Source organism: Corvus hawaiiensis, chromosome Z (genome assembly GCF_020740725.1).
Source record: "Corvus hawaiiensis isolate bCorHaw1 chromosome Z, bCorHaw1.pri.cur, whole genome shotgun sequence".
Classification (NCBI taxonomy): Eukaryota; Metazoa; Chordata; class Aves; order Passeriformes; family Corvidae; genus Corvus; species Corvus hawaiiensis.
The window spans coordinates 69416742-69439428 of record NC_063255.1 but is presented as its reverse complement, the minus strand read 5'-3'; the positions used below and the strand labels follow the sequence as shown (position 1 = coordinate 69439428).

General features: G+C 36.6%; 1 protein-coding gene across 1 annotated transcript in view; it reads right to left on the bottom strand.

Annotated features, from left to right (window-relative positions):
• Positions 1-1119: 1119 nt before the first annotated feature.
• SV2C (synaptic vesicle glycoprotein 2C) overlaps positions 1120-22687 on the bottom strand; it is a 117077-nt gene continuing 95509 nt past the window's right edge. Inside the window, exons 10-13 of the mRNA XM_048291363.1 lie at positions 21901-22034; positions 20431-20634; positions 19385-19544; positions 1120-10814 (exon numbers count right to left, since the gene is read on the bottom strand). Coding sequence (XP_048147320.1) covers positions 10631-10814; positions 19385-19544; positions 20431-20634; positions 21901-22034 — 682 coding nt within the window. The 3' untranslated portion in view covers positions 1120-10630. The remainder of the gene's footprint in view (positions 10815-19384; positions 19545-20430; positions 20635-21900; positions 22035-22687) is intronic.

Here is a 22687-nt window from a genome sequence, read left to right as displayed (position 1 = left end):
CAGAAGGTAAGAGCAGTATTTCTTCCCAAAATGAGACTAGAAGTCAAATCTCCACTAAAGAATGACAGCAGTGTACCCTGCAAATGCAGGCAGATGAAGATGTACATATAAGGAGGCTTAAAATATGAATTGGTACTTCCATTGGTTGTACTTGATAAACACAGAAAGTTATCTTCCATACTGTACCACAAAAAGACCTAGTTGCTGAAGGACAGTCACAAAATCATACATGTCCTTTGTAACTGGGTTTTGCAGGCAGTACTCTTGCATGAGCTGAAAAATGTTTCAATTCACATGTAGCTTAACTTTTCCCTGTTGATGACACAGCTGAAGACTCATGTGTTTTGTTTAGTCCATCATCTGTTTAAAATAACCTATATTTGGAAATCTGTTTCCAATTTATCCATGGAAATGTCAGAATATAAATAACTCTGCAATTTTTGTTATTTTAAAGCTACCACATTTGATCTGTTGATGCTTTTTGGATGTCCCAAAAGCACAAATGCAATGAACTGAACATTGTTACAGTTCTGCTTCAGGTTCTGGGGGTTCTGGGCTGGTTTTGGTTGTGTGTGTGGTGGTTTGGGAAATTTTTTTGTTTGTATGTGTTTGTTTGGTTTTGTTGTTGGTGGTGGGTTTTTTCCTGTGAATACTAAGTTCTTACGGAATCATAGTTTATTGTATAAATTTCCCCTGGCCTTTCAGATTTATGGATCATTATATTTTGCAGCAGTATGTTTTTCACATAGAGTTAGACTAGACCCTTTGGTTGATAATGTACTCCTACAATGAATGCAGTTATGTCCTGAAAGGCCAGGTGTCTATTTTGTCTAGTTAAGTACCATAAAAATATGAATCCCAGATGGTTAACTAAAGAACCATAGTAACTTTTACTCTACTTTTTTTTACAGTCATTTAAACCTATTTAACTTTATTAACTTGTTCCATGTTTACTTTTACTACATGTTCAACTTCTATTACAGGCACTAAAGATGAGTTGCATAGAGAACCTTTGTAAAATAACTAACAAAGGTAAAACAACTGTTTTTTTGTATAGTGGGTAGTGTAGTATCATGTGAATAAAGAATAATAGTATTCTGGCTATCATCACACCTGGTATGTATTCATTGCAGAGAACATATCTTTATTTTAATACAGCAGAGCAAAAAATCATCCCCATTTATTAATCTGATGTACACTAAATAACTTTGCATTTGTTACACAGATGATAAATATTTTGCAGATAAATTTATAAACACTTCCACATTTTATAGATTTATACTGTACACAGTCATCCCACACAGAGCATGCCCTTTCACAAATATACAGACAGCTTTCCTCAGAGAACTTAATCAAAACACTTGGTCAAACATTTTGGAAGCTGGCAATTTGACACAGAGGAGGATACTGGAAAAAATGAGTTCACAATTGTACCAGCTGGACTTGAAATGAAAAATTCAGAACTCCAAAAAAAGAGAATTTATCAAGGCACACACATGCAAACACATATATACAATAGTGATGACTGTAACCTGCTTTCCAGGTGCACACAGCAGTAAAGGAAACAAAGAAAGAAAGAAACAGAGAGGTCAGGACCATTGCCAAGATCTTGATGCAGATTAGCAGATCTGAAGTCAATTTCCCATGTTCAGATGGCAATTCAACTTTAAAGTAGCTTGTTACCCGTATATACAATATGTACATGTTACCTTGCATTGAGAAATGGAGATTGTCAGAAATGGTTATGATTTTATTGACAACATATGCCCACTAACATACCTGTATGTTTGTACACTGAAGACTGTTTGAAAAATTGTATGCCCAGTTGGCCCAGAGCAGTTGGAAATTTGAGTGAAAGTTTAGAAGTAAAAACTGGGAACAGAAAATAACCACAAAAAACTAGGAAGGAATACATGTTTTCCTTCTGTTGCTTAGCATTAGAAAATGCTGTCAGGTTTTTAAGATCAGTAACCTGACAATGCCAATAAATTGCAGTGAAAGCAAAAACCTAACAAGTTTTTAAGAAAATCAGTAACCTTACAATACCAATAAGTTGCAGTGAGGGCCAAGAGCTCTACTTCCTGTACCTCATCCTTGATACTTGACTTCTGCACATGTCATTACACTGCAATGGAAACTGCCCACTTAAACAGCCATCTAATTTTATATAGTAGATTCCTACATATGTTTGATGCCAAATATGAGATACAATTTGGTTGTCACAGTGTTGTGCAGCTGAACGTAATACAGCATTTTTCCAAAAGGCTTAATTGGGGTTTTTAATACAATACCCTATAGAAAAAGATTAAAATAAGCTGCCAGTTGATTCAGTTGGCTTGCAGCATTGCTATAAAATCCTTTTAATGTTTGCAAAACATTACATGCATAAGAAAAGCCAGGCTAAAATTATTCATGTTAAAAAAAGGGCTGAAAGAACACATTTCTTTCACAATAGCAATTCCAACATGGCAGTATACACAGTCACAGACTTCATATTTTTGAAAGACAAAGCTGGGGTCCTGATCCTAAAAAAATGCTTCACTGATTTAAACAAGGATCAGTTTACACACACAAAGCTTCTTTCATGTAACACTTCGTAAGATCCTAAACCACTTGGAGGACAGTAAATGCAGGCAGACACTAGCAGCTTAGGGCATTTTAAAAATTCTTATATATGAGCTAGCTTTCCTACAGTGCTAATTTCATGCCTGCTCTCAATTTTTGTTGCAAATATCAATAAAACCTTTCATTTCGTTAGTGAGGCACTGAAGAAGTCAGTCACAATATCAGGATGGATTGGTAGCAGGAAGAAACAGGAAAGCACTAAAAGGTTTGTAAAAAAGAGATGATGGGAGGTCATGTTTTTTAAGTAGCTTTTCATATTTTCTCCTTTTTCTTCCAAGCTATTGGTTTTAACCAATTTTTACACATTTCCATATAAAAGGTAGCATTATATACTGCTACTATAGACCTGAATAACAATTTTCTACTTAAAACTGCCTGTTGGTGATCACAATTGGAAACTATATGCTATGGTTTCACTCACTGAGTATGTTTTCCCCCTGGAAAGATCTCCTCGTTTCCAAAAGAACTATCATGTAAGCTTTGCTACCCTTTCTTAGTCTCCTCCCACAGGTTTGGTATGCAGTGGTATTTAGTTTATCGACTCATAGAAGACCTGGGGATAAAAAAAGAATAGCAAGCTGCTTGGGTTGGTCGGTTTGTTTGTTTTAATCTTATTATAGAGCTGGCTTTCCTATAGCAAATATACATTCCTTCCTGTGGAAGGAATACGCCCTTTCTTCTGCTTTCTTACTTCTGTAGCATGAATGCATGTCCCCTACCAGAGGAAGAATACTGCAAAGAGTGAACATCCGGCAAAGAGCAAAGAAGAAATGTAGCAGATGCCAGAGCTTTTGGAAGAGCTCTTTCCACTGTCACTGGTCTGTGGGTATATGCTGATATTTTCACCTTGGATTCGCTTGATTTATAGTATCCATGTCTTTATATGACACTAATTACTGTAGAAGATCTTCATGGGTGTTAGTCATTAATTGTAAAACACCCTGGCAATGGGTCTGTTTCAGGCTGGTCAAAAATTGCTCATAAGAACAGTAGCAAATAATTCTTTAACCACATCACTAGAACAACAGCAGCCATATATGCAGAAACAATGAAAAAACATACAATACAGAAAATCACAGACATTTTCTCATACATTACACAGAAGTTAGCATGTTGATATCCCCATGGACCATTTTGAAGGCCTTTTGGTTGAATAAGACAAAATTCATAGCTTTTAGGAGTTTATGTATCTGAGAGTGCTGTGTCTCCTAGTCACTAGAACACCAGTGCCTTTGCACGATGTGCTGCTTTGCTGTTTGGCACAGTGTGATGGGGCAGGAGGGTGGGGTGGGCAGGCGGAGAAAGGCAACAGCTAAATCAAAGCTCATTTTTCAGACAATTTTAGGAATCCCCTTCCAATGACTGGAAGCTAACGGCCAGTTGAGATGACTCTTGGCATCCCAACAATTTTGCACATGAATAAGTGAAGGTTTCTGCACAAGGAATGGAGCAGGATGTTATTTGTGTTCAAAGCATAATGCACAATGAAGACAGTAATACTGTCACAGAGAAAGAGATGAGAACATGTTTTGTAAATTTAACATCTACCTGTGTTATAGGGAGGTGAGTGTGTACATATGTGTGTATACTCACCCACATATGTCTGCATATGTGTTCACTTCTAACTGTGTAATAGTTCTTTACAATATACAATATTATATAGCTTCAGGCTAGGATTTGAAGAAAACATCTGAAAAAATACAATACTTGAAGCCTACATCTTGAGTTATTCCTCTTCATAGTTTTCATTTAATTTGATTCCACTTCATTATTTTTCCCAACCTTCTTCTTTTGAAGGATCACCTTTTAACTGGGTAAGACAGACCTAAGTAAGATTCACAAATTATTTTTATCACATAACCAGTGGGGGATGGGCATACATATGATCATACAAGGCAGACATTAAGAGGATAGAAGGCATGTCTTATAGATAAGAATACATGCAGAATTGTACAAGAGAAATGCTAGCTGACAACTTTATCTCTTGACAACAAATGAAACTGAAACAACACACGACACTGGACTCTTGCAGAGTACTGTGCTTGCAATGAGGTGTGAGTGCTGCCCTTTAGCATTAAGGAGTTTCAGCTTGCTTGGTCACGACTGCTGGTGAAAACTGAATGGCAAGTGGTAGATGTCCAAAATTAGAAAGTAGAAAGCTAAGCAAAAAACCAGATCCTTAGGATCCAAGCGAAATGAGCTTAGGTGGCTAGCTGTGCAGAGAGTGCTGAAAGTGCCTGCCAGCTCTTTTTCTCTCTCACTTTCTCTCTCACTTGTGGACTGATGTGTCTGGCTACAACTCAGATGTGTTGATGGCCAGAGTAGGGGCAAGGTCTCTACAAATCATCTTGGTTATGTGGCATTAAAGTCTACATTCATGAATACCCTGGGTGGAAAGAACAATACCTTTGTGTCAGGTCATCCTCACCCAAATAATTTTGTTGTTAAGTAATCTCCAATCTTTGGTTATCAGACTGTGTACTGGTCCGAAGCGAGCGATATGTTCTAGACCTTTGTCCAAGAGAATAGATTGTTTACCCTAGAAAGCACTGTACTTTTCCCTAAGTGTTTTGGTCCTATTAAATGTAACTCGTGTATGTTGTGGGAGGAGACTGCTGAAAATTACTGCTTTGTTCATTTTAAGTTGCACAGGATGTATTCAAAGGCCCAGAACTCCATATTACAGGCCAGCATCTTTGTAGATAATTCAACAAAATATTTAATAAGAAAAGTATATCGATCATGCCCAATTTATCGTTTTTCTGCTTTTGACATGCTAAGTCACTGCGTTAAAAAAAGGTCCTAAATGTTGATGAAGCTGTATGTAACAATCTTATACATCTAGAGTGGGACTATTGAAGGATCCTTCTTTTGCAGGAAGAAATAGGAAATTTACCTCTACAAAAATATAAAAATGCAGATTGTGATAGTGAATCCAAATATATTTTGCAACACTTATTGAAATTATTAGAAGAAAGCAAATGAGGCTGATAGCAGCACATGGATTGGTTGTAGACTGGGTGAGGTTAAATGAAGGTAAGGGAGATCTGAAAGTAGCATTATAAATTGATGCTTTCCATTTAATTCAGCTTTTGAACTGAGTTCCAGATTTTCTGGCTAACATGTCTCATCTAATTCCACATCTTCACCTGATCCTTGTCTTACCTTGAAAGAGCAAGCAAAAGTCTGTATTTTCATGCTGTGTTTGCTCAACTAGCAGCATTTGAAAGTACTAATGCAGGAAAATACCTAATATTTTACAGTAAGTTTAATGAACAAGGAGGCAGGAAATACAGAAAAGCAGTCTCTCAGATGTGTTTTCTTCTGGAATATGATTACTGAACATGTGTTTTCTTTCAAAACACCAGAGGAAGTGGAGAATTTCTGTTTTCACTTCTTGTGTCTTTGACCCCCTGAATGCAAGGATTCATTTTTTAACATTGTGATTGAAATTTCAATTGCATTTCCAGGTTATTAAACAGGAAACATGGCTTGTAGGTTGTATTAGTGTGATACCATCTTGTTTAGGTAGAGAGGTGCGACTGGATGTAAACATCTTTCTCTGGCTAATGAAGATTAATTTAAAACTCAAAATGGGGAAGAGAGTTAAAACCTAGCACATAGAGGCTGTCCATCTGAGGGACTGAGGACTATATTACTTTGCTGAGAATTGGTATCCACAGTTATGCCTCAAGAGGAGGCACAACACAAAGATAAGGCTCCACAGTGGTAGAAAAAAGAAAAAAAAAGAATACAGAATATAATTTCTTCCAAATGGAGCTGAGCTAGGTGCACAGACAAGAAGACTCCCTCAAATCTGTACTCTCATCAGGAGGCCAATAGGGGCCATTCTGAGAGGAGACCTAATCTCCTTGTATTAGGCCAGCCTTCTTGTTATATAGGGAAGTGTGGAGTCTGGCTGTCTCAAAAGGTGAGATTCACAGAAGGACTTCTAAAGTTGCTTTCCATATTGTTTTAAAAAGTTATAACCAAATTGCAAAAGATATGCAACAAAACTTTTTACTGAATGTTACTGGGAAGTCAGAAGCAAGGTGAGAGAGTTTTGGAGGTTTGACTTTCTTTTAGGTTTGTCCCCTAGTAAGAAAAGTAATTTGGGATGGAATGAATGGAATGGTAGGAAGAGAAAGCAAGCAGAGCTTGAGTTAGCAACCTTAACTTTGACCCATATCCCCATGATGATAAAGGAGGAGACTACTGGAGCCATCAGGAAGGAGGGCTAACTTTTTTAGTGGTACGCAACTTTTGTAGTACACAACTCTGTAAGGGAACTGGTTAAAATCAAGCATAGAGGGAGAAGGTTTCCCAGTACGTCATTCATTATCAATCCTGTTCAGCACTCCACCGTGAACACCTATTCCTAGTTCCCTCTCTAGGAGCCTGTACTCAACAACCAGTACAATGGTTGCCAAAGGTTGTAGCACATGCTTCCAAGCAACAGGGTGCTAGCAGGGGTATAACCAATCTGGTTAAAACATGCTAACAGGATAAATAAGATGCTTTCAAGACTTTAGAGTCTGCTAAGTCAAGTTCTACTATTAGACAACCTGTAAGGAGTAAAACTAATTCAAATAAAATTTCCTTGCCAAAAATGAAAATGTGGTCTCTTTTGTGGATAGTTTCCAGATTTCAAAATTGTTGACCGTCATGGTTAACAGCATTCTAAATGCTGTGACTCTTCTATGTTTTCAGGGGCCATTGTACTTTTTGACATTGCTGCTGTTGGGATGAGCTTTTCAGCTGCATAGAAAATTCCTAGACATTATGTCCTACTTCAGTTTAAACTGACAGGAATTTCTAGTTAGTAGTCAGTCAGTTCTGTGACCAAAACAGACAAATAAGCAGTTTTGATTACGTATGTTTTATAACGGTGATACACAAATGCTATCAAGTTTGTTTCTCTCTGATGTATTAGGAATCTAACCAGGCCATTAAGCGATTCTTTGTGTGACATATAAGTTAATAGACATAGAAAGGAAGTGCAGGTCCTTCCGTCCAGTATTTATTACCTGTGATTGCTTTGGAGGCTGCGAGAAAAGACAGATTTGCTGAAGACCAAATTATTTTGCTTGCAATGTGAGTAACATTTGTGTCCAGATCCCTACAGATTTCTGTTCCAGTCTGTGTATTTCACCTATCTTACCAAGTTACTCATAGCATGAAATTGCATTCACTTTTTTGTCTTTATGAGATAAATTTTATTGCGCTCAAGCAAAAACTATTGATTATTCCATCAACTTTGATGCTGGCCTGCACACTAGTTCAAATCTGTTGAGCCAACTAGCTCACCATCCAGAGAAATTCTGATTTAAAATTTTGTTTCATATGTTGGAATTGTTCTTGGGTTTTCTCTTTGTTCATCTCTTTCATTTACTTATTCATCCAATTCCTATCCATTATTCCTTTTTCTTTTTTCTACCTTAGATCATTTTAATTCTGGACCATGCAATATCCCTGTAGTTCCATTATTAAAAATCTCTATTAATTCCTGTTGTTATATTCCATTTCATCCAGACTTAATCACAGACTTATGACATAGTCAGGATTTGCAATAAAACCAACATTGAAATCAACATAGTTTTACATGTCATGAGATTTTAGAGTGTTAAACTTGAATCATAGCCCTCAAAAGCTGAATCTTATTTTTCTGTGACCCATTTCCTTCAAGCTGGTCAGATGCTATGAAGTGCTGTATCTGAGTGTTATGGGAATTACATGCAGAGATGGACAGAATATACTACTGCAAGAGGACAGTGCATAGCAACACAAAGCAATATTTTACCATTGTTGTTGATGTTGACTCCAAATATGTACAGAGGCTTCAGATTTCAAAAAAAGTTGTGCAGTACATGCAAGGAGTTAAACATGTGGTACTAAGGAGTGGCACAGAGAAACAGGGCTCAAATATAATACTAATTGCAAGAAACAGCCTTAAAATAATATTAAGGCTATGACTAGTGGACAAAAGCCACAGATGCAAAACTAGGGCCAGAATTTTGTTCTTAACCTAGAACTTTGTGAAAAAAATAATTCTTTCTCATTTATTAGCATAGTTTAGAAATTTAAGAGACATGTCTACGTCAGATTTAAACATAAAATATTTCATCTCACATATCTTGATCTTAACATTCCAAAATAAACACACTTCCTTACTATAGCATATTTAAATTATCAACATCAAAATAATGCCCCCTAGTTTTCCATACTCCTGCTCTTTTAATTCTGACACTTTTCTCATTTCATAGCAGAAAACAATATCTTGGGCTAATTTTTTTTTGTGCTACAATGTGTAGCAGAGGCATTTGTTAGTAACTGAAAATATCACTTCCAGAATCAATAGATTAAACAGTGAACTATAAATGTGTTGAGTGATCTTATGTAGACTTTTACTGACTCTATTAATATGATAAAGATGATGACTGATAAAGAATGCAGTGCCAGATATTGCTACCCAGATCTAAGTTCATGTCTAAGAGCAAGAGAAGGACTAATGAAAAAAACCCTAGCTTACTAAACTATGACCTTATCTGAAAGCTTGGTTCCTTGGCAATGGTTCATCTACCTACTAAATGCTGTCAGACATAATTAGAAGAAAAATACTGCATAAACTTTTCCGTATATTTTATAGCAAATTTGTTATTTGACACTTGAAAACTGCAGATAGTTCATCAGCTGATACAAGTTGTCTTAGCTTCACTGAAAGCAATGCCAGTTTCTGTCACCAGAGGATCTGCCTCTTTTCTTATAAAAATAATTTTATAACTGTATCTGTATTAAATTTTTAATGCTGATCCCATAACCTTTTGCATAGCATTAGAACTGATGGGGAACTTCACAGTAGTCAGAACTGTCCACAGCATAGAAGGAATGTATTTACTACCATTTGCTCTTAATCTATGCACTTGGTCCAATAAAAACATTACCATTCCCCTGCAGCCTTGCTATGGCTTATTTCTTAATGGCCTTTCAAAGAGATATTTGAAAATATTAAGTGGTCAGACATCTCTGGAGCTATTAAAAATTAGCTGAGAAAATGGTTATATTAAGAACTGTAGAAACTATGAAAAAAACTAAGGTGTTTACATATGTAAATTCCAAATAAACCTCTGAAAGTATCTTAGTTATCATATAGTTCAATGGCCTGATTTTTCCTTTATTCAGACTTACAACAGCAAAACAATTTGCATTCATTCACTCCTGGAATGAGACAAATTCACTGTTTTAGATGGAAAAAATATTCCAGATGCCACAAGTGAGAATAAAAAAATTTTTTCTGGAGGATCAGCAGCAAAAAGTGAAAATGTTAATTTTGTTATTCTCTCTGCTGCATACCCTTATGGACTTTTAAATTCCCTGCAGTAGCTGTTGCCTTCTCCTCAGCCAGTATGGGGTGTGCTTGGTAATCTTTACTTAGATTGAATCTGCCTAAAAATGTTTCCCAAGAAAGAGTCATTGCCACTAGTTTTTACCACCTAAGCACAGCTGCAGAAGGTCACTGTTCCCAGTACTGATGCAGTCAGTAGAGTTTCCTGATAAATGCTGCATGCATTGATACATTAACATTCCCTGCACCAATACCGATAAGTAATTGACTTGCATGTCTGTAGTGTTACAAAAGCTCACAATTTTGCCATGGCCAAATCTAGCGTGTGTTTTTGAAATAATCTGACTTCTTGCATTTTAAATATCTAATAATCAGTATGGTTTTTACCTTCCTGGATGTGTCACCAAAACTATTTTAAAGAGGTAGCTTTGCACTTTGAAGTGAAATGGGTTTGAATAGCAAGGTACGCAAGCAAATAAAAGTGAAATTTAAAACTTTCATACAGAGGTTGTTAAATCTCTGCTACTCCAAAATAATTTTTGAGTTTGATTTCTGACATTTGAGCACTCTACCGTGTGTTGAGAATCTGAAGCCTTTGCACCATCAGTCAGGAGAGTTGACATTTGTACAAAGAAGGAAATAAATAGTAAATGTTTTTTCCAGTTACATCAACACCTGGGTTCTTGTATCAGGAAGCCGAAGTCCTACCAGACCTCCACATACTAGAACAGTAGAAGCAAGGAGAATAGGGATTGCTTTGGTGATACCAACAAGGGAACCGAATATTAGGTTTCCAAGTACAGCTGCAGCTTTGCATAGTGCATTCAAAAAGCCAAAGCCCGTTGCCCTAGAAGAGAAAACAGAAGAAAGTTAAAATACATGTGAAAGAGTAAAGCCTTTGAGACATTCTCAGTGGGAATAAATCAGTACAGCCCCAATATCTTAAACAAAATTTATGCCAGTAAGGATTCTGTGCCTATATTCTGTGCTCTTCTTTATAATGAGAAATTAAATCTCAGCTGCTACAGTATTTCATTGAGGCAATTCATTCTTCTGCCTCAGGGATCAAAATGTGAAATGAATGACTGAACTAGAGTTTGCACCTCTAGAGTTGAACATGGAATTTACAGATGGAAATTCATTGAGCCTTATATTGCTACATTAGGAGAGTGAACAGGGCAAGTAGCTCTTGAAAGAGAACGGCTTTGTCATCTGTGAAAATCATCAGAATTAAAGGACGATCATCCTAGGGTACTGAATAAAAATGGATTTCTTACAGGTGGTACACATGTTGAACCAGTACTTTTTCAAAAGTCTAATGAGACCTCCAATATTAATGAATGTTTATCTCTTAGAGGTGAAGAAGATAGAGTATATAAAATCATGTTGGGTGAAAGAGACATCTGAGAAACTTTGGACAAAAGAAAAAGGAAATAGATTGCCAACAGAAAGAAAGTATGACACAGGTAATTCAGGTGGAGTCTGGCATTGCAGTGATGCGATTTTAGTAGTCTGAAGTATTTTAATTATTTTGTAACCTTTGCGTAGATGTATTATGCAACCTGCTATAATTTAAATTGTGTTTTGACATGACCGTATGATTCATAGATGCAGGAATAAACTTGCGTTACCAAAAGTTTCCTAACAAAGATATCTATATAATGGTAGAATCTGTAACCTTTCTCAACTCTCTTAGAAATTAAAGAGAGAAGGTCTATGAGGAGCTCAGACTGTGTTTGCTGGGATAAAATAAAAAAAATCAAGAAGTTAGTTGTTCTGATTTTCAGAACAAAATATGTCTTGCTTGTGCTGCAATTACAAGACCTAGTCTAAATGACAGTAATTAAGAGAAATGCTAGTGATCTGAGTGACTTAAAAAGAACTCTGCTTATTCTTCTGAATTCTCTGTGAGGGAAAGGAAGAAATCCTATGCTCAGATGAGACCTAGATATGTCTCTTACATGTTCGAAGTCCTTATTTGCTTTTTTAATCTATATTTGATTGAATCTGCAGTACTTTTACAAAATACATGCACATCCTGGAGGTAGCAGTTTTGAAAATGACATGTTCTGCCCTCCAGCAGTCCATACCCTCGAGGGCTTCCAGAGATCACAGTGCTGAGCGCAGCAGATGAGGAAATTTTGGGACATGTTGCCTGTGATGATTTCTGACAGAGAAACATTTGCAGCAACTCCTTGAAAATACCTTCCTCAGAGGAGAAACAAGCAAGTTAAAACATGCCCATTCTAAGCATGACCTTTGGACGAATGGGTCTGAAGGAGGAGCATGAGATACACTGAAGGAAGCATAGAAGAGCCATCCTACTGGGGTGAACTTCCAAAGCCTATAAGAAAACAAGCAAATCTCCAGTATGGAAACATTTGTGCTACAGGGATAGATAAAGCCCAGAAAATCTGGAGGAAGATGACCCAGGATGGGGGGTCGCTACTGAGACAGAAGGAGCTCCAGACTGACAAATCTTGTGGGGTTCACAAAATCACAGAATGGGTAAGTTTCAAAGGGGCCACAGCAAGTCACCTGGTCCAACCTCACAGTTCAAACAGGGTCATCTTAGTCCAGAAGGTCAGCCCCAGCTTGTATTGGTTGTTCTTCCCCAGGTGCTGGACCCTGCATTTGCCTTTGCTGAATTTCAGATGGTTCTTCTGTTCATCTCTCCAACCTGTCAAGGTCCTTCTGAAGGGCTGCACAAAGCATGCAGGTAGGAGGGAGGTTCATGAAAAGGAAGGACTTTGTTAAAACAGACTGTATTGCAAGCAGGTAGAAAGAGGTTAAAGGCAACACAACTGGACTGGAAAACTGAGTTTACATGATAGAATAACACGAGATTGCAACTATTCTGAAGAACTCAAGGGAAGAAGGAAAGGTAGAGAGTCAGAATGGTTCTAATGTCAGCCTTACTTATGCACAGAGAGTATTTGTAAAGTTATGGTGGTGATTGGCTGTGATCAGTGTCTGCACACATAAATATGATTTTCTCAGTTGCCAATGCTGATGTAAAATCAAACTTAAGTCCAAATAACAGTAACAGAAAAAAAACATAGAGAAATTAGAAACATAGTCGTCAACAGCCTCAGTACATTCAGAGGTACCGGAACTCCCCAAAGAATACATAGATCCATCTAAAACAAATTTGGACAGATACAGGCAGGAAATCTTTGGAAAAGCACAAAACATATGGGATGTTTTACTTACATTTAGTGTTGGTTTATCCTACCTTATAAAGGTAAGCTGTTTCACAGATGTTAGTTGCTTATATCAACTAGTTATGACAGTGGTCTGAATATAATTTTCTGAGCAATTTGAACCATTTCTTTTCATGTTCTGGTCTCTACAGATGCCACTGTGCTTTAGATCTATTATAGGTTATATACCCAACATTACCTTATTGAGTTTAAAAGTAATTTTGTAATATATGCAATAACTCTTCTGTGTGAATAAAATTAAGGTAATTTCTTTGCACTGAAAAACCAGTTCTGTTTGTAAATGGACTTATAGAATTTTGCTGATTATAAGGGGTCATTATTAGTCTAATCCCATCAGTGTTATCAAATTATAAATGAATAAAAGAAAGAAAAAATAAGCTCATTTTATTGCCCTTAGCTGTCCTGATGATTAAAAAATGAACAACCCAGAAGAAGTTCAATCTTTTAATCTTTAAGCAGATTTCAGGCATGTTCTTTTGCCTAAAATAAGCACATAATTGGCATGAACAATAGGATTTTTACAGGCTTAAGTAAATTGTTGTTATGACCTGTACCTGAAAAGCATTGTCACTGTTCAAACTTACGCCTTCATACCCTTCGGTTTTAATACTGTGTTTGAATGTGTTTGTATTTAAAATCAGAACAAGGTGTTCAAACCATTGTTGAGCTCTAGGGGTAGCAAATTTGGAGTGCTTGTTTTTTTTAAAAGTGTTTGTGATTCAAACCCTTTAAAATCTGTATTAATTCATGCTTTTATGATTAATTCAGGAGAATTCCTGAATCCAGGGTAATAAAAATAGCCAGGAAATAAATATGCTGCAAATCACACACATGTATGACTATAGTCTTTTGCAGCATTAGTACAGTCTCTGCTACAGCTTGAAGAAAGTGCAGGAGTTCTGCAAATGATCAAAGTTATGTGATGTATCATCTCAGCATCATGAACAAAATAAGTGAAAAATTACAAGGGAATGGGGCCATTTATATATATACCAATTTTCTTTATGTTGATCAGTTATTGGACAAATATTTGCATAAAAATGTCATTTTGACTTCATAAGTAATCCTCATTACAGGTCAAAGGACACCAGTAGTAAGTAGCAAGAATCCTTTGTTCAGGTAGAGAGTTCACTTAAGTCCTTCAGGCACATCAGTAAGAAAATACTGGTTAATCGGTTTGGGATTGTCTTTAAAAAACCCCCCCAGATACAGATTTTAGTATTGATAGGAGAAAAATACAGAAGTCTTTTATAAAAATGTCAAGATGAAGAGAAAGCTGGATGTTACTGTAAAGGAATTTTCCCCAATGTATTTTACTTCTGCTGCTGAGAAAGCTGTGACAAAGAAAAATACTTAGCTTCCTTTCATCCAAGGTCCACATAAAAATGGCAAGAGTCCAAACAGTTAAAAATAGAGGGATTATCCAAGCCTTTAGATTAAAAGAGCTTGTTTCCTGATTGCCACATATGTTCCTTCTTAGACCAGGTGCTTATATTCCTACATAAAATACTTCAGACCCACTTTTCCACTGCTGACAGAGTATCTAAAAACTTCATTGTCCTGCAGCCGGGTGCTACTAAATGTGTGGCACAAATATTTGTTATCTTTCTTTCCAGAACAGTTACAAAAACCAGCAAGTTACAACAAATACAATTTGTTAGAATTGATAATATGTAAAGCATTAAAACAGAGTTTCCAAATGTTCCAAAAATTTACAGTTTTCTAATGCCCAGATGTTTTATATTCTCTTAAAAAATTAGTACAAAAATACATATCATAGCCTGATCAGTTATAGTGCTTAGTGTGCAAGTAAAACTGTGGAATTTGCCTTCCTTCCTTGGACTACTGCCCAAGGCATAGGTTTAGCATGTCATGCCTTAAAAACTTTAACATGAAATTTCAGCAAAATGCAGTTGAACCGTATCCACAGGATGGCAGTAGAAAATAGCTCTGAGGAAATCTACTGTAAGTCAATTACCGGTATTATGACTCAAAAGAACAGAAAGCTTCTCTTCTGACAGCCACACCAATACACACTCGGACATAAGATACTGTGTGAATAATATGTACTGCTCTGGGCATAGATCCTCAGTGTTCAAGAAGAAGTGAAAAAATTAAATATCATGAACTGAAGATAGGAGATATATTTCTTAATTATGGCCAAACCCTTATGAACTTATTTCAGAGGCATTAAAAGAAGGCAAAACAGGATGACTTAATTTTATACCTCACCTTGAATTCTAAGTATTCCTGGACAAGATTCAAACCCAGATGTCTGGCAGCCATAGCAAAATGATGAATTGTTGGTTATCTGATGCAATCTGATTTATTTGCTATGTGGGAGATGATCTATTTCTATTCCACTTTCTATTTAGGTTTTGGTGATTTGTTGTATCATCTCCCTGATGAGAATCTTGGCTTATAAAGCTGGTGCTTCCCAAGTTCACAAGAAGATACTTACCATTTATGTGAAAGTAAAAATTGCATTTTAAAGTAATAAAAATGTCCTAATGTTCCTTCTTCAGAGAACTTTAACTCTCTTCCATCCGTATTTATATTACAGGCAGAGCTGAGAAACTGTGCAGTGTTACTGCAGGCCCCTTGGGCACACACATTACAATGCAAGCCATAATTACTTCATCACACAATATTTTTTTCCTGCATCACTCTGCCAATGCAGAGAACAAAGAGGGCTTGAGGGTGAAATATAAATGTAGTGAAAAAAAGTTAGTTTCCCGCATCTGCTGCTGAAACTGGAAGGTGCACTGTGAATATGACTGGGGACTGCAACATGAGAAAACAGTTTCATGGTTAAGAGAGTGGCGTGCTGTCAGAAGAAAGGACAAAATCCTTACTCCTGTCACAGAATTTGTATATGATGCGAGCAAGTCACATAAAGCTAACTAAATGGTCTTTAAGTATGCATTTCATATTTTCTAGGTGCTCAGTTTAGCGCCTTCAGGTTTATGTCGCTGGAGTGCTAGGCACCTATAGCTGTATTGAAATTACGCTTTCAGCCCATTCCTTCTTCTAAAACACTCGGTGGCTGGAATTGTTGGTGGTGTCACACATTTCAGCCTACAGATGTCCTCTCCTGATGGACAGCAGAGTCCATTAAGAAGATAAGGTAAAATGCAAGAGAAAAAACAAGAGAAAATACAAGTTCTTTACATTCTGGAGTTGTATTAATTTACTTGCTTATTGGAAATCCACTAGTTTACATCTGGACATCATGAGTGTCTCTTAAAATTTGTGTATTGAAAAGTTTAAAAAATGGTATTATATCAAAATATTATTTATTACTTCATACGTGTCATCTAGAAGACAGAAACCCACTTATAACCAGCATTAGTAACATCATTTGCCATTTTAACACTACTTCGTCACCTACCTGAGAACCATTTGAAATCTGTACATCCTCTAACATCTCTTATTATAGCAATTGTACAGACAAACTGAGGTTTTATGAAGAATGTGAAAGCAAAAGCTAACCTAAAATAGCATAAAATTTGAAAGTACTCGTCAAGAAAGTAGGACAAGCCAAGTAGTTACCTCGATTCCAGGGATCAGTAAACTGAAATGTAAATATGTAGGTGAGCGTGACTTCATACAGAATCCAAATCTGTCAAGATTTTGAAGCAACCATAACTGATGAAGAAGAAACTGAAATGTGTGCCATGTATCACACAGACTGCACATTGCAAACTGTTCACCACACTCCTACCTGGCAAAAAGCCAGTATGATCCCTAAATACCTAGAGTACGATTTATGAAACACCTTTTGTATTATACTGCACAACACCAGCAAAGCCCCTGCAGTTCAGCAACTGGCTGGTATCCAAGAGGAGGAAAAGGAGGGGCTACCCAGTCCAGGCTCTTGTGCATGGTAGCATGAACTGGCCTCCTTCCATCCACTTTTCTTTGAGCCCAGCCTCCAGCTACTCTTTGCTGCACATTTGTGGTCGTTTCACTGATAGGGAGGAAGAAAATAGTATTAAACACTGACAGAGTGAGCAAAGATTTTGTGCTTAGATTCCCTTTACAGGAGGAACTGGAAGCCAGTTTCAGGACCAGATTCACTCTGGGTGCAGGTTTGTAGCAAAAGAGAGCATCACCTTAAGTACAAAGGATTTCATATGCAAAAACAGATCAGGAAGCTTTGTGTTCCATATATGCTGAGAAAGGCTGTTCAGCCCTACAGTAACTTGCAGAAGCTGCAAATTCCTAGCAAACTGGCAAGCTGTGCCTGTCTATGGAGATCAGAGGAGTCTGAGAAGGAAAGACAGGACTGTCAGAGGTGGGCAATGCTAGTCTGATAAAAAATTTATCAGAGAAAAATTCTGGTAAGCAAGTTATTTGAGTCCCTGAAGGTATTAATTTTCAAAAAGTTCTACAAAGCATGAAGTAGCTTTGCTCAAGTCTAAAAAAAAAAAATCTAGAATTGGTTGTTTACTTATGACCAAGCTGGCAAAAACTAGCAGTCATGGTTCCATCACTGTCAGAACTTCTGGGAAAAAATCTCATCTACAGCATATGTTACCAGTGTCTTTCCAGGCACAGGTAGAGTCACATATCAGCCTTTTTGTACTTGTAATACAAAGAGACAAGTTTTTTCTCAGATTTGTTGTAAAAAAGACCCCCAAAACTCAGCTTCAAGTAAGTTTCTGTTTCCAGAGAGTTATTCCTGCTTCAAACATTCAAACATCAAAAAAGATGTTTACATAGAGAAAAGATGAGTAAGAAATTGCCATAATCCCAAAGCTAGCAGAAACTACTAAAAACAATGTTAAAGCACAATGACTAAAGATGCCTTAACGTCTGTATAGATATATATAGATAGATATCAGTTACATTCTTTTTATCGTTCCTAGTAATAATTTTTTTCCATTAACACCAATGACTTTTCCAATTATTTTTCTTTATTTCATTTTAGGAGAACATATGTGGCTGCTACATTCAGGAATACCCAAAAGATGGTCTTTTCTACAGGATATTTATTAGAATTATATCATAGCATTTTGGATGGTGCAATAATTCTTGCCAGAAGAGCAATTTCCTGAGGTGTAATAAAAATACTAGTACTTAATATTAAAGCTTAGTGCTTGCGATTCATAAATAGCCTGGTATCGCTATTCAATATAATTACAGCTGTGGACAACAATTTCTTGTCTGAAGAAGCATATAATTTTAAAATGGCAATGAAGGCAAAACAGAGAAATCAGTCTACACTTTTCCATATCTCTTCACCGACAACAGTGGAGCCCCTTTCCAAAAAAATTACACTTGCCAGCAAGGCATCATGCATTTACAAACTGGAAATATTTTTTAGTGCATTTCAAACTTCCAGTGAATGACATAATAATTAGTAGTGCAACAAAAGAAAGGACATGGTGTCCTTTGTTAGAAATCTGGGCAATTTTACATAAATTTTTTTAGGGAGTTGAGAGGGAAGAAGTATCCCAGGCTATTCAAGATAGTGCAGCTTTTACATTTTTGCATTTCCCATACAACAGAATATGACTCATCAGTTCTTCTTTCAGTCCATTAAGCAACATAAGGTCAAGATTAAAAAGTGCCCTGTATCTGAAAAAAACCCAACCCATGTCCTCTAGTGGCAATGCAGGACTTGAAAATTGTCCTGAGATTTCCTGCAAGATCCCTGAAGAGTCAAGAGCAGTGCCCGAGGTAATTTTGCTCACTTAATGTACAGTCCTTGTGGCCCTGCATACAAATTCATAGCAGACTGATTAGCAGCTCAGGGTGCTTCAGAGAGTGATACTTATCTTGATTCCCACCATTTCACAGTCAAGAGACAAAGGCAGCTGTATTGCTGGTTTGGACCAACTACTGCCTTCATAGACAGTTGAACTAGGGGAAAGTCAGAGATAGTCCATTATTGTTTTCAGAAATACTACTCATTAGCTGTGTTTTAAATTAGAGTAGCAGTTAGACCTTCTGTTTTCACATCAAACTACATTAGTGGTATTTTCCTGATTAGGTGATATTTGATGAAAAATATATTCTAAATCACTCCAAATCCCTCATTGTTTCCCTTGTCTTTTCATAGGACAAATTATTCATTTGGTCCTCTCAAAACAGCACTACCTCTGCAAGGCTCATACATAATAATTTCTATTTGCCATTTCTGCTGGTACACAGTATGTGAGGTTACGGGAGGTGTATCTGCACATACCTTCTGTCTGTAGGATACAGCTCCACAGTAATGACATCTAGAGAGTTCCATGCTGAGATGGTGAGGCCATTGTAGAGGCACAGCATACCTATCATCATGGATTCACTGGTCCCAAACCACAGGAAAAAACAACTGATGCCAGAAAGAACCATGGAACCACCTAGGTACAAGGCAGGTGAAACAAGCATGTACTAGAGTTGGATTTAAAGAATAATCTTTGTTTTGTCTAATATTTCTATGCACAGAGTGTAGCTAAATAAGTGACCCAAATACTTGAGCTAAGAACCAAAGAGACCTCCTCTACTGATAAGGCCAGTCAGAAAGAAAAATGCTGAAGGAAGGAGCACATAGGAAAAAATATGACTCCTCAAATATCAGAACATATCACAAAGTATTAAGCCTTTTTGAATTCCCAAAGCAAGGTGTCTGAGGAAAACTACCCCCATTATTCTTTGTTTATCATCTTTTGCAATTATATATTATATATGTAATATATATATGTTCATATATTATAATAAAAACATTGTATTTATTTTATTGTATTTATATATTCTCCTAGAAAATTAAGACCATGAATTACCACATAGTTATTTAAGTAAATTGAAAACAGATCTCTCATTGTAGACAATCCACAGGAGATACCTTTCAACTGTGTTCCTGTGCAAAATAGATAACAGACAAAGAACAGCTGATACTTTCCAGGAGCTGCTCCACTAGCTGAGGGTCACCTGTGCACACCTTGCTTTCCTTTCAGCTAGAGCAGAGATAAACCAATGGTTATCAGGCTCCAAAATATCATTCTAAATGTCTAGGTAATGGTCTTGTAATACCTGCATGGAAGAGCAAGGACTGATAATGTGGCGTAGCAGAGGTGGCTACAGAGCCCCTTTTTCCTACAGTTTCTAAACTGGGGGCTTTTAAAAACCATACTTATGATGTCACATAAATGACATATCTGCAGAAAGAATGTTTTTCCTTTCGCTGAGCCAAATTCCTTGGAAAGAGAACATGTTACTTTTGACTTTGTATCAAAGTGAAGCCCCTACCTAGCATCGTTAACCGTCCTATTCTATCCATCAGGAGAGCGGACACAATATTTCCTGGTAACACCGCCAAAGTTCCCAGGAAATTAACAAAGTAGATCCAGTAGGCACTGTAGTCATCATCAAAAGAAATCTGGCATCCTGTCCTGATGTGAAAAAATGTGCAATTTATCAATTCACTGTCAACAAATTTATACTGCTCGAGATCTGTGGAAAGAAGAAAAAGAAACATTTCAGCTAACAGCCAACTCCATGTGTAACTTTTGATTAAAAACATTTCAAGTTCAAGCCAATTTAATGACAACTTGGAGCTTTCACAGCTTTGCAAAAAGGGGGCTAGTTACTGCTCTTAATTTTGATAGTTTTTTATCTTACTAGAAAAATTTGCAGAGCTCTTGGAAAGGACCAACTAAAGCCGGAATTAGGAAATTATATTGCTGTGTTTTACCCTGCTTGAACTGTATTTCATTAAGGCCTTTCAGCACCACCTGGTCTTGCATAAAAAGCACTGGGTGTCCATGAGTTTCTATGACTCAGTCCTTCTCAGTATCAGGCCTTCTATTTCCTGATGAGACTGTCACTCATGCTCAGTTTGGTTTGATTTCCTTTAAGTGAAATACTACTGTGGAATTCAGTTTAAACTGATTTTTGTTTCTGAGAAGGCCTCATGGTCTTCAGCTTGTCCATGGATGAGTTACTCTATGTAGTTAATTCTTCTGCCAATACCATTCCACAGGACTAGCCTTATATTTCTGTTTTTACTCCATTCCTCTTGCCAGCTTTATAAACCTGAACCAAGAATACCTTCCTTCCACATAAATATTATTGCTTGCTGTGAAACCTAGGTCTATTTATTATTATTTATTATGACTGCTGAAGTTACAGGAAAGCAGGAAGAAGTGCCCTATCTTTCCAACAAGCTTAGTTGGCCATGTTCTACTTTCAGTTATGTTTTATTAAACTGGGAAAAAAGAAGTCTTCTGTTTAAACATAGGAAAATATGGATTTGTATTTTTGTCAAAATACTTAGGAGATTGGGAATGATTACAGATTAGGTAGTTTGAATCCTAAACTCAGATTCCCCTGCCACAGCAAGCACAGTGAACAAAGTATTTCACCAGTCCCTTTTGGACTAAATAAAAATACAGTAGTTAAGGCTACCAGTAAAACAGTAAATGTATTTTCTTCTCTCCAGACTGAATCTCTTCAGAGATGGTTGAAATTAAAGATAAAAAATAAATAATATATTATGTTAATAAAATAAATCATTTATTATCCGAGTCAGTATTAGGCCTGCAGTATCTCTCGTAGTGAGATCCTTTCACTTCTCTGTTGTAACAAGCTGGTTGCTTTTCATATATTATTATTCCTTACCAAAGGACTTCTTCTATGTTTTATTAGAAATCCAGAAATTATAAATGTAAGATGAGAACATGCAGCTGATCAATGGGCATTTGAGGCTTTTTCTCATACCTGTGTTGTAGAAGGTGGTATTAACAAAAGTACAGTTCCTGAAGTATGTATTCAGTGAAGTAATGTCTTCAAACACACAGTTCTTAAAGAGTGAATCTTCAAAGGTTACTGATTTAAACTTCATCATAATAAACCTGCCCAATACAAAGAATTCCTGTCAGTCTACCATCATAATTTAGAAATAGCAACAGATCAAGCTGATGCAGCTATTTAGAGCTAAAAATTCTCAACCCCTGTAAAAATGGTTCCTTTGATGCATTTTGCAGGTATGATTAATGATTAACTCACTCTAGAATACTATTATTCAGAAGAAGAATTAGTGAGACAAATAGCTGCACACAGCTACTGGCCCTAACTGGTAATATAATTTATTTGATAATATTTCTGTTGTTACTTGTCCTTAGTCATCAATCAAAAACAATGTCATGACAGTCATGGAACAGCCTTGTAAAATCACAATTGCTAGTAACTTGACATTACACCTGGAAACAGGGAGATCCTGCTTCAGAAATTCAGTCCCTGGGAATAAATAAGCACTTGCAAATACAAACAAGCTGAAAAGAAAGAATTTGTCAAAGAATCCTGATTTGTCAGAGGAATACACTGGTTACTCAGTTAGGCTCAAATACAGATCATACCGGCCCAAGTTTAAAAATTGTTTTCACAAAATGGTTATAACACGAATAAAAAATTACATTGCCAGTTACACAGCTAGACATCCAAACGTGTGTCCTCATTACTCCTGTGCCTATGGACGCAGTTGGAATTATAATTACTATGTAAATAA